Genomic DNA, 13,096 nt, shown 5'->3' with positions numbered 1-13,096 from the left:
GAAGCCTCTATATGTTGCCTACTTGTTAGCTCATATCACACAAACTTATGTTGATGGTATATCACTATATGGCTGTTTATTTTGTTGTACTTATGCGGAACTCACTAAGGCAAATTCATTATACATTTAAACGCACCAAGTGTTTAAACTGATTGTGACTCTCTGGCATAAATTGAAATATATACCACGATCTCCCATATGATATACATTTCGTTTTACACATTTAGCTTGGAACGAGTGCAATTGAAAAAGCTTAAATCCCTAGCTGACCAACGTGACGAGCAAAAATAAGGAATGCATGGGTGAAAGTCACACTTCTCGGGCAATAGATTCAGTAAATATTCCTCTGTCCCTGGAATGGCCATGTGTGATAGAGAGGTTTGAGGTAAAGAGATCATCAGAATCACTTTATTTGCCCAGTATTATGAAGGTGCAGAATTTCTTCTCGGTTAATCTGGGGCAAGAACATTCAGTACATCGGGATCAAAGTTTTACAGTATATACCTTTTCAAATGTTCTAGTTTTTATTGCCTTAAGGCCTGAAATAAAAACTTTGATTTGGATATAGTAGCCAGCAAAATCAAGATATAAATGTATTTGTCAGAAATGGCAAACTGAAACACCTTGGCTGCATATATGAGATTTTGCTAATCGCATTCCCAAACATTCTTAACGCTAATTTGCCTTCACCAGAAGTCGACTAAGGGACTCTAATTAAATGAATTATTACCTCCGCCAAGGAGGTTGATGTTTTCGGTGCCGTTTGTTTGTCTGTCTGTTAGCAGGATTACGGAAAAACTACGGGCCCGATTTTCATGAAACTTGGTGGAAGGGTGTAGCATGGGCCAAGAACCCATTAAATTTTGGAGCGGATCCGGATCCGACTCACGAACAAGCAATAATAGCACGAACCTTGGCGGAGGTCTGCGCTCTCCGAGTGCCCTTCTAGTTAAAACCAGTATTTTCACTTTCCCAGTTGTCAGTGGGCAGAGAGAAGCATGGGCAACAAGGAGAGGAATATAAAACGATTTCAGAAACCTTTAAATGGTACCCTGGAACAGCGTGATGGTTATTTGCAAAAAAAGTAGAGGAAACTTTTTACCGCCAGGACGTTGCCTAGATCGGACCATCCCTCCAAGATGGATGATGGTTTAAGGAGGGAGCTCATCGGGGAAGCTGCCACGAGGCCAACAGCATGAAACTGCAGTGGGTTCATGGTGGAGTCTGGCCACTCACACATGCATATAACAAACCACTTATCACGAAAAAGAACACCCAGCTCTGTTTTAATTATGCAGGAAGACACAGGCGGTCTCCCAAAACTATGTGTCTGATGAAATCCTGGTAGACCTTTTTGGTTAGGGTTAGGGTTTATAATCCCCAAAGATATCTCTATATATAGATATGTGTATATATATCTGAAGCACAAAGCTAAATCAACTAAGGAATGGCTGATAAAAAAGATCTACAGTATATCCTGGGAAGGCCCAGTCAGAGGCCGGACCTCAGTCCTATTGATGTAAAGAGTGCACATAGGAGGTCCCTTTGTGTTTTGAGCAACCTTGAACTCTTCCTCTGCGAAAAATAGGAGAAAATTCCTAAATCCACATGTGCTAAGTTGGTAGAAATGTATCCAAACAGACGAGTATGCACACTTGCGCAACCGTCCGTCCCATTCTCGTGAACGCGATATCTCAGGAACGCCTGGAGGGAATGTCTTCAAATTTGGCACAAACGTCCACTCGGACTCAAGGATGAACTGATTAGAATTTGGTGGTCAAAGGTCAAAGGTCACTGTGACCTCACAAGAGATGTTTTTGGCCATAACTCAAGAATTCATACGCTAATTATGACAAAATTTCACACAAATGTCTAATAGGATAAAATGATGACGTGATGACATTTTATATCCAAAAGTTGAAAGGTCAACTTCACTGTGACATCATAATGTTTTGCTTACCACTGTAGCTGAGAAAACATCTTGGGTCATTCTACAAAAACGGTGGAAGTGCTGTCACTTACTTTTGCAGACGCCAAAATCCTTTAAGTTGACCTAATAATCACATTAATTATATATGTTCAATAAATAAAGACTGTCCTTGCAATGATAAAACAAAGTTTATTGGAGGAGGCATACAACCGTGAGGCGGTCATTTCTAGTTCATACTGTCATAAACGAGTATCCGTTATGTTTTTACCTTGATTTGGCTGGTTGTTGGTATCCAAATGAAAGAGAAAAAAGTCTGATGTAATGGGTTTTTATTTCAGGCCTCAAGGCAATAGAACTAGAGACCTTGAAAGCGTGTGTAGACTTTTGATATCCGCTATATTGGCACTTCACACAGTGACATACGCTTAAGTTCATACCAGCACATATGGCTGGTACAAGTGGACTATCCAGTATATTTTTCACTCAACATATATGCGTTAAAAACTGTAAGTGAGGGTCCGGCGGTGCAATGGAGCCACGAGATAGTAGGACTGATGAGGATGGAAGTGCATTGAATAAGTGTAGTTTTTGAGGGTGAAATGGCACAGTGTACAAACATGTTTACAGACATCTGAGAGCCATCTAGATGATTTACTAGGATGCTAGTGCTGGACAGATTGCTGATAGACAGGCACAGTGTAAGGCCTTCAAGCTGTGTGTCAGAAGAGCTCACAGTCTGCTAGGTACCCTTACATCTAGACCTGACCCTCCCTCTCTCTCTCTCTCTCTCACTCTCTCTCTCTCTCTCTCTCTCTCTCCCTCTCCCTCTCTCGCATGCTTTCTAATATCAGCATCCCACTTGTCATGTTTTGAACGAAAGTCAGATTGGCAGGAGCTAGTGATAAGAGAGAAGGGAATGTAATGCATCCCCGGGGCTCCGATCAGAAGATCTCTCTGTTTCTCTCTCTCTCTCTCTCTCTCTCACACACACACACACTCTCACTCACACACTCACACACACACACACAAGGGCACAGACATGCACCAGTCGACCACTCTCTGTCTGGTCTGGTCGCTTGTAATTCATAAAAGATCACAGCTCTGCTCCTTCTAGCAGCCAGCTTCCTAATGTATCTGTAATGACAATGAGACGTGGCCTTGGAGTCTTGACACACACACACACACACACACACAGAGAGACATCATTGCACCCCACGGGAAATCTTTTTGAGTCTGGGCATTTAATGTATTCTGACTGAGCTGTCTCGATTTATACTTGTGGGATATTAAGACAGTAAAACATCATTAGGACATTCCAGGACTAACCAAAGTCTCTTCTCCCTTTCCACAACCTTACTACTCTGGGGACGGCACTGTCCTCTACAGCCTTATTCCATATGCGGCAGCAGTGCCCTCTATAAAAAGGGTTGGGACTCCCATGGGTCGCAAGATGATTTATGGAATGGAAAATGTATATAGTTTTTTTTAAATTTATGTGATAAATGCCTTTTTCTCGTGAAATAATGGAATTTTTCGTCTAAAAATTCCAAAGTAAAATCCCAATAAAATAGGAAAGTGCAAGAAGCCACTGTTTTTTTTTTGTGTTTGCTCTTGTCTGTCAAGATTACCGCTAACTCGTATAATTTATTAATGTCTCGGTGATGAGTAAACAGACGAGGCCTACATCTGTCAATTCTGAGACGGGGCTGCGGAGAAATGGAGATTTGCAACACGCCGTTAGATTTCACCGTCTAACCGAAATGTTACGTGACTGGACTTAAACGATGACTGGTTCGGTGGACTGTAACTGTCTCTGTGTCTCATGTCCTTTGCCTCTCCAGAAACTGTTTGGCAGCCACGAAGCCTCATCCGTTCAGCTCTGGGTCTCCTACAACCGCCAGCCGATGAAAGCAGCCCAGTTTATGACCCGGCATCCCATCACAGTGAGTCTCCTTAACGTGGTTGGGAATAAAGAGTTGGAAATTGAGTATTTTTGTGTCTTTTTGCCTCCCCATCCATTTGGGATCATCACCATTATTTCAAACCTGTTTGATTTTTACGAAGCAAATCTGCAACGAAGGAGACCAGCAACAGCCAATCAGAGTTGAGCACAAGAGAAGGAAAAACATACAGCTGCAATTTGTTCCACCTCTATGTGTTTTATTTGGTTCTGCCTTGTAGTAACGCAAGAGCTCGGGCTTTCGCAAAATTTGGTGGTTTATATGGCGTTAGGATTTAGTGTGTGTTCCCTAAATCCAGCTCATCTGAAAGTGTGTGTTCCCCAAATCTAACTCATTGTAAAGTGTGTGTTCCCCAAATCCAACTCATCGGAAAGTGTGTGTTCCCCAAGTCCAACTCATCGGAAAGTGTGTGTTCCCCAAATCTAACTCACTGTAAAGTGTGTGTTCCCCAAATCCAACTCATCGGAAAATGCGTGTTCCCCAAATCCAACTGCTCAGCAAGAGTGTGTTCCCCAAATCCAACTGGTTGTCAAGTGTGTGTTCCCTAAATCCAACTCATCGTAAAGTGTGTGTTCCCCAAATCTAACTCATCGTAAAGTGTGTGTTCCCTAAATCCAACTCATCGTAAAGTGTGTCTTCCCCAAATCTAACTCATCATAAAGTGTGTGTTCCCCAAATCCAACTCATCGGAAAATGTGTGTTCCCTAAATCCATCTCATCGTAAAGTGTGTGTTCCCCAAATCCAACTCATCAGAAAGTGTGTGTTCCCCAAATCCAACTAATCGGAAAATGTGTGTTCCCTAAATCCAGCTCATCATTAGGTGTGTGACGCCCGGTCTTTTTACAGTGTGTCCAGTCGTGCGGTGACTCTCCAGGCCTAATTCCTCTCTCTCTCCCTCCCCCCCTATAGGAGTACTACATAGCGGACGCGTCTGAGGACCAGGTGTTTGTGTGCGTGAACCACGTGAACAACGTCACGCACCTCTACATCTCAGACACGCAGGGCTTATCCTTCTCCCTGTCACTGGAGAATGTTCTGTATTACAGTCCCGAAGGCTCCGGCAGCAACACCCTCATCAGGTAACACACACACACACACACACACACACATAAACACACTAATCTTACATTCATCACAAACCTGTTAGGCTAGATAGGAACACACCTTAATCACCGCATAAACAAGACGCTGCAAGAATGTGAGCCTCCCCACTTTTAAACTTAAACTTCTGAATAGTTTTGTATTTTCTTAACATGAGTAATTTCTAGGAAGTGGTGCAAGGCGCTAACACTGCCAAGGATAGGAGTTAGTGTCCCACTGTGGCCAGTGATGTTAAAAATGTATGCATAACACATTTTGAATAACTGCATCCACCAAATGTCTTTTTTTTTTCTTTTTTTTCTTTTTTTTTTTACTGTTGGGTAGTAGCAACTGTTTTCTTGGTTATGCAAATTCAACCAGCATTGCAATTTATTTACATGAATCATTCGTATGATAATGATCAGGTAAACTGAGAAACAATAAAGTTGAGCATGCAAATGAAGCACATTATGCAGGCTTGTGGGTAATTGAGTAGCTGTCATAGAAACATCAGGAAACCTGTGTTTGTCATTACAGAGGCTTGATAATACTGATGATACAAAGGCTTTGCAAACATTGACAGCCGGTTGCTGTTTGCAAGAAAATACCTAAATGCTTCTGATAAAAGACGATTCATTGATGTGGCACAGTTGGGATGGAAATTTCCTGGAACCGCACCACCGTCTGACCTATGAGCTCTGTTTTCATTGTTTGTTTTCTGCCCCTCCTCCTCCTCCTCCTCCTCCTCCTCCTTTTTTTTGTCATTATATCTGGGAGAATCCGGAGTTAATGTTTGCAGAACTAGTCACAGTGTCGCTCTGCTGGTTCCCCTGCCAGCGATTCGGTCTTGTTTGTTTTTACACCTCGTCCTCTTCCAGTTAAAAGACTGAGCCGCGCCTTCTGTTCTTTACTCTTCCTACAGTGTTGGTAAACAAAATGAATCTGCCTTATTATCAGCAGTTTTTATTAATCGCATTTTGAGGAGAACAATGCTTGACACAGTTAACGGCACATTTATGTTTTTTTATTTATTTGGATCCCCATTAGCCACTAACAAGGTAGCAACTACTCTTCCTGGGGTCCACACAAGTAAACATTACATCATAATGCAAAACAATAATGTGTTTAAAATCCAAGGCAAAAAGAAACAGAAAATAACAAATAAAAAAAAATAAAAAAATGTCAGTAAAACATTTGATACAGCTCAGGAATGATAGTAGTACCATTAAAAACAGCATAAACATGACCGAGGAAATACCTCATTAATGATCATATAGTCAGATATTATGTAGCAAAACATGTCCTATTTGGAGAGGGGCCGGTGCTCTGTGCCATTAGGTGTTTCTTTAAACTCTTTCTAAAAACAGTTTTACTTGTTAAATGTGAGAAATAAGATAGAGATGCAGTAGTGCAGATGTAAATGTCCGATGTCAGCATCACACCGAGCAGAATGAAACGATCACAGAGATTCAAGTTTTCTGTTCTGCTTCATGACTTGCATGATTTGCAATTTTATTTGGTTGTTTGTTTGGTGTGTGTTTTGATTATTTCCCCGTTCCCATACTGTGTTGGGTTTCCCTGCCTCTGCCATGTATGGAACATTTGTGTCTGATAGTCTTATCTGGATTGTTCTTTGTTTAGTTTCTTTTGCATGTTTTTTTTTGTTTTTTTTTGTCCCCTTTACCCTTTTTGTCCTCTTGCTAGGCCGTCATTGTAAATAAGAATTTGTTCTTAACTGACCTGCCTGGTTAAATAAAGGTTAAATAAATAAAATCAAAAATGAAATAAAAACATTTGAGATGGTCACAAACATACCCATCTCAAAATACCCAGCCCAGCCCGTTTAATTTGCAGGCATTTTCAGGCAGGCGGAGCACCTGCTTGTAGTCATCTCTACCAAATGGCTTTCTACAAAATGTTTTCCAAGGATTAATTTGTTCTCAAGCATTTTCTTTGGGCTTGTTGTGTATGCAGGCTATTGTGCAGGCTAATAGCTTTCATTGTCAAGTCAACCCCCTGAGTGTGGGTTCGGCAAAATAACTTTTTCCGTCGCCCGCGTCTCTCCCGTCTCGTTCCGCCTCTGAGAACGCTCCGATTTTCTCGTCTGAATGATGGAGAGTCGGCGGTATTAGGACAGCCTGTCAAAGATTAAGACACCGAACATCTACAAGACGCTGAGATGGGAAATAGACGAATAACAGCAGGTAATGCAGTATTTCCCACAAGCTAGATAGCTGAGAGATAGATAACTCCAGTCCTCTGAGATTGAGGCTCTCATCTGCGTACTGTAGTTCAGTAATTCATATCAAGGACCCCTAGTTTAGTCCACATTAGGGCCACGGACCCCCATTTGATGAGATTTAGTCTCTCTGACCCAAAGCTGTGAATATTTTTATTGTTAGAAATGATTTTGTCCAGAATTCCATGACTATCTGTATTGTAGGTAGAGAGATAACAGAGAAACTATGATCAAAACAGTCATTCTTCTACATTCTCTAATTGTGTTCACTTCTTGTAAATTAAATAATGAAGTTTAATAATTCAACAATTTGCTGGGGACCCCCCTGGAACCCCCTCAAGGACCCCTGGTGGTCCCCGGACCCCACGTTGAGAGCCGCTGCTTTAGTTTACTGCCTATCCTTCTACCTAATGCTTACTGAGTGACTTCTTATATAGCCTACCAATACTCAACACAACAACTCATAACTCATAATGTGTATTTTGAATGGAACCAAGGTGTCAGAATGCATGAATAGACACCAAAATAAAGCTTGTCCATCAAAAATGTCATTGCTTGACCCTTGACCTCCCCTGGTTGGTTACTTTTCCTCTTTGGCTGGCTACTCAATGTGCTTGTGGAACACACTGATAATGGATCTGATTACTTACTGTTTGACACAAGATAGGCTATGATATGTTTTAGATTGAAGTCACTTTAGAGGGGAGGAGTGAGACCTCCATTTGATGAGATTTTGTCTCTTGTCCCAAATCTGAGAATATCAGAGAATATCAGATGTCAGATATGATTTTGTCCAGAACTCCATGACTATCTGTATTGTAGGTAGAGAGATAACAGTGAAACTATGATCAAAACAGTCATTCTTCTACATTCTGTGTTAACTTCTTGTAAATGAAATAATGGTTTAGCAAGTCATCAATTTGCTGGGGTTCCCCCTGGAACCCACTGAAGGACCCCTGGTGGTCCCCGGACCCCACGTTGAGAACCACTGCTGTGTGATAATAAGAAAGGTGCAATGGAAAACATGTAGAAAAGGATCTTCTTGTAAAATCCTAATGGCCACAGCTGTTCTACATAAAAAATCGAAATTAACCCGACTAAACCGTTTCAGTCACAAGATTTTTTTGTCGCTTTAAACCCCTGAGATCATATGATCCGTGTCATGACTCTCATTTCCTCAGTCATAGGATTTAACTTATAGAATATAGCGATGGGTTTGATGATGATAATTGCAATTATGAAGAGGAGTATGGTGATTGCCAGAACCCCGTAATTGAGCGCATCCTGTTGCAGTCATAAGATTGACTGGATTGGTGAAGACATTTGTGGTGATTATGATTGTCATGAGGAGGAGGATGATGAATCCACCAGCCACCAGCCAAATACTGGTAAATCTTAGCTGTGGCTGGTAGGTTTGTTGATTTTTACCAGCTGCTTTGGCAGGTAACCAACCATTTTTTTAGCTCCTGCTCTATAGATCTATAGAAATGTCACATGGCACCGTGGTTCTGGAGGAGCTTTTTCCCATGGTTAGCCAACCGCCTAACCTAATTCTGTAGGTGATAATTGCCGAACAGTATCCCAAACATTACATTGTGTAACTGTAATTGTCATTGATCATGAATGTTTCAGCCTCTGTTTGGAGAAATAGGCTTTTTCCTCCCGTCAGGTACTGAAAAATCCAGCCTAGCTCGCTTCTGGCCGCTCACACGATCAGAGGAGATCTTTGCCCTCGTAGTGTTCTACTTCAGTGGTTCTCAACGTGGGGTCCGGGGACCACTGGGGGTCCTTGAGGGGGTTCCAGGGGCTCCCCGGCAAACTTATGAATCGTTAAACTTCAGCATTATTTATTTCACAAGAAATTAACACAATTAGAGAATGTAGAAGAATGACTGTTTTGATCATAGTTTCTCTGTTATCTCTCTACCTACAACACAGATAGTCTTGGAATTCTGGATCAAAATCATATCTAACAATAATATTCTCAGATTTATGTCCGAGAGACAAAATTTCATCAAATGGGGGTCCATGGTTGTAATATGTGCAAAATTAGGGTCCTTGATATGAAAAAGGTTGAGAATCACTCTTCTACTTCACTGATGATGAGGTGTAGTGTCATGCTCCATCGTCGCTGTTGGGCGGCTTCAACTGAAGGGTCACATGATCTCCTATAGGATGAGAAAATCCTTCAACCCTTGGGCTGATGAAACCCTTTCCACACAAATTGGATAAACTAAAAAATGCATGGCTGTCAAGCTAAAAAAAAAAAGGCTGTTTCTCTTTGGTCCTGAAAAGTTGATATATTGGAAATGAGACTTTTTTACCCGGCAACAGCGATATGGTATGTAGAGGTCAGGTAACGAACAAACTAGCCCCTCTTGTTGGGTGGTCAAACCAAAAATAACTGCATATCTTGCACTAGGGCTGCAACTAATGACTATTTTCGTTGTCGATTAATCTGTCGATTATTTTCTCGATTAATCGATTAGTTGTTTGGTCTATAAAATGTCAAGAAAACGGTGAAAAATGTGGATCAGTGTTTCCCAAAGCCCAAGATGACGTCCTCAAATGTCTTGTTTTGTCCACAACCCAAAGATATTCAGTTTACTGTCATAGAGGAGGAAAGAAACCAGAAAATATTCACATTTAAGAAGCTGGAATCAGAGACTTCTTTTTCTTCAAAAATGACTCAAACCGATTAATCGATTATCAAAATAGTTGGCGATTAATTTAATAGTTGCACTCTGACACAAACCCTTGCACCATTGCCACTGTCTGTGGCTTCTTCTGCAGCAGGCAAAAACTCGACTGCGCTGTGTTGCACAGTTGTTGTGGAAGAAGAATTGAACTGTATGAATGTATGAACTGTAACCTTTGTGCCATAACTTTCTGTGCCTGAGGTCTTGTTATCAGAGTGGCTCCTGGATGTCCCCGAGATGTCTGTGGAAGCCCTGACTTATCTGTTCTAATGTCAGCACACCCTGTACATCCTTGGAAGATACGGTGCATAAAAGACTGGTCAATTCTATCCTCCTTGGAAGAAGTGTATGTAGCCTATGAGCTGTGTGCATCTCTTCCTCTCATGAAGACGAACCTCTGACTCAAGAACTTTTTCCTCAACAGTTGTGGAAGTTGTAGGCAAGATTTTCCTGTAACAATCCACCCGTCTTCAGAGCTAGTAATGCCTCGATGCAAACAATCTCTCACCGTTCTTCCAGATACTTTGCCAACGAGCCGTTCGCGGACCTGCACCGCGTGGAGGGCCTGCGGGGGGTCTTCATCGCCACGCTCATCAACGGCTCGGTCAGCGAGGACAACATGCGCTCGGTCATCACGTTCGACAAGGGGGGGACGTGGGAGCTGCTCCAGCCCCCCGTGGCCGACAGCCTGGGAGGAACACTGGACTGCCAGGTAGGGCCGACTGACCCCGCCCGATATACCGATATATCTTTCATCAAAAATAGAGATAAGGGTCGGTCATTGTCGTCCACCTCCGATATGATGGATGTGATGGCAGGGTTCCTACGCAGGTCTGGAAAGTCATTAAAAATGAATTTGATCATTCCCGGGTCTTGAATAGTTTGGGAATTTGAAAAGATGTCTGGAAAAGTATGGAAAATGTTTGCGGTTCAGGTCCGATACACACATAATTCTAGCTTTTATGTTGTTGTAGAGCCACTTTGACTCCACAGTTTTTGTTGATGTGAAGAATAATGTTCAGATAGAGGGACGCTCTTATTACCCAGCCGCTGTCAGCATGCATTATATCAAATACTGACCAAAATCAAATCCAGTCAAGAACATAGGGTCTGGGGAAAATATGGAATTTTAAAATAGGAACCCTGCCAATCATCTCACATATTCTGATATTTGTCTCTGTGAAGACCAATCTTCATCTATACAGTGATATGACCTAGTTAGCAGGGGCAAGATGTCTATCTGCGTAAATCATATTGAACACCAGACAAAATCTTCCAAACAAATCGAGGTCTGGAAAAAGTATGGAATTTCTTTAATTGAAAATGTGTAGGAACCCTGGATTACATATTTATTGTATATTTGCCAGTAATACACTTGTTGGCCACAGGTTAAGGAAGCCTTTAACTTGAAGTGATTCTAATGTGACAAGTTTGCATTAGTAGTAGTAGTAGTAGTAGTAGTAGTAGTAGTAGTAGTACCAGCTGTTATAGTAATATCCTGGCACACAGAGACAGGTGTTAATATCTTGGCTTTAATATCCTTGGGGGGGTATCATATCTAATAGCTGGCTTCCTGGTGACAGGTGCTACAGTCTCCCAGCAGAATAAACTAAAACAACAGTCGTGGCTTTAGTGTTTGTTTGTGCTGATTCAGCGAAACGTCTGCTCCAGCTGCAAGCTAGACTAGACAGTAGACCAGCGACCTCATCAGATGCACCTTACAGCCTTACAGCAATGGTTTCCAACACGGATTGCGCAACAGCTGTCTCCGAGGGCTGAGCATAAAGCGAGCTGCAGCGCCCCCTAACTGAGATCAGAGAAGGTCTACAGACAGGTCTGTGTGTGTGTGTGTGTGTGTGTGTGTGTGATCAGCTCGTGAGGTTTCACCCAGCTGTCTGACCACAGAACATGTGCGTGGAAATAGAACGCAGAGGTGTCGTGTAGAATAACATCTTTCGCATGTGTCTGATTTGCAGGTGTTTGTGTGTGTGTGTGTGTGTGGTGAGATCAGCAGAGGAAACACCGGGTTCCATTGCTGCACCCATATCAAACATCTGGTTTCTAAAGAAGACCGGTGTTATCGCAGGTTTTCACAGGCTGACAGCCCCTGAAAGCTAGTGTAGGGAAATGGGTGAAATCGTAATGGAGGCGGATGACACTGACTTTTGCCATAGGTCAATTTTAGCCCAATATGCTCTAACCCTAGTTTCTGCTTCACTTGGCATTTGCCCTTATTAATCTCTCCTCTCCTCTCCTCTCCTCTCCTCTCCTTGTCTCCTCTCCTCTCCTCTCCTCTCCTCTCCTCTCCTCTCCTCTCCTCTCCTGGTCTCCTCTCCTCTCCTCTCCTGTCCTCTCCTCTCCTTGTCTCCTCTCCTCTCCTCTCCTCGCCTTGTCTCCTCTCCTCCTCCTGGTCTCCTGTCCTCTCCTGTCCTCTCCTGTCCTCTCCTCTCCTTGTCTCCCCTCCTTCCCTTCCCCTCTCCTCTTCTCTTCTCTTCTCTTCTCTTCTCTTCTCTTCTCTTCTCTTCTCTTCTCTTCTCTCCTTTCCTCTCCTTTCCTCTCCTCTCTCCTCTCCTCCTCCTCTCCTCTCCCCTCCTTGTCTCCTCTCCTCCTCTCCTCTCCTTGTCTCCTCTCCTCTCCTCTCCCCTCCTCTCTTCTCCTCTCCTCTCCTCCTCCCCCCTCCTCCTCCTCCTCCTCTCCTCTCCCCAGCTCACTAAAGGCTGCTCCCTCCACTTGGCCCAGCGCTGGAGCCAGCTGCTGAACATCCAGCTCCGGAGGATGCCCATCCTGTCCAAGGAGTCCGCTCCGGGACTCATCATGTCCACAGGTGGGACGATAACGTGTTGTTTTTTTTTTGTTTTTTTTTCCAAAAAATCAGAGAATGATCCATAGCCTCCCACCTAGCACCTAGCACCAAAAATAAAATCCTACTTATGACTGATGAAGAGACTAATGTGTCGGTGCTGCCACCTGTTGACAGAGCCACTTGTTTTATTTATCAGTCACTTCCTGCTCCAATAACACAGATAAGTATGACATGACAGGAAAAGAGGGTAGACTGCACCAACCGACCGGTCTTCCTCTGTGGTCGAATTAGCTGCTGCGAGCAAAAGGGGGGGGGGGGGCGACTTCCTGTATTGCTGTATTAAAAAAAAACAAAACCCACAGGAAATAACGGTGGGTGGGTGG

The 13,096-nt window shown here is 42.9% G+C and overlaps 1 protein-coding gene across 1 annotated transcript in view; it reads left to right on the top strand.

Annotated features, from left to right (window-relative positions):
- Window positions 1-12,734, top strand: part of LOC139639872 (sortilin-related receptor-like) — a gene marked incomplete at both ends in the record, with an annotated part of 46,249 nt that extends 33,515 nt beyond the window's left edge. The window contains 4 exons of the mRNA XM_071514016.1: window positions 3,772-3,873; window positions 4,802-4,971; window positions 10,430-10,622; window positions 12,617-12,734. Coding sequence (XP_071370117.1) covers window positions 3,772-3,873; window positions 4,802-4,971; window positions 10,430-10,622; window positions 12,617-12,734 — 583 coding nt within the window. The remainder of the gene's footprint in view (window positions 1-3,771; window positions 3,874-4,801; window positions 4,972-10,429; window positions 10,623-12,616) is intronic.
- Window positions 12,735-13,096: the final 362 nt, after the last annotated feature.

Source organism: Centroberyx affinis, unplaced genomic scaffold, assembly GCF_046629955.1.
Source record: "Centroberyx affinis isolate AG114_WGS23_722 - 3 ecotype Tasmania unplaced genomic scaffold, CSIRO-AGI_Caff_v1 ptg007887l_1, whole genome shotgun sequence".
NCBI classification, from domain to species: Eukaryota; Metazoa; Chordata; class Actinopteri; order Beryciformes; family Berycidae; genus Centroberyx; species Centroberyx affinis.
The sequence above is the reverse complement of the archived record's forward strand: the minus strand, read 5'-3'. Positions and strand labels throughout refer to the sequence as shown.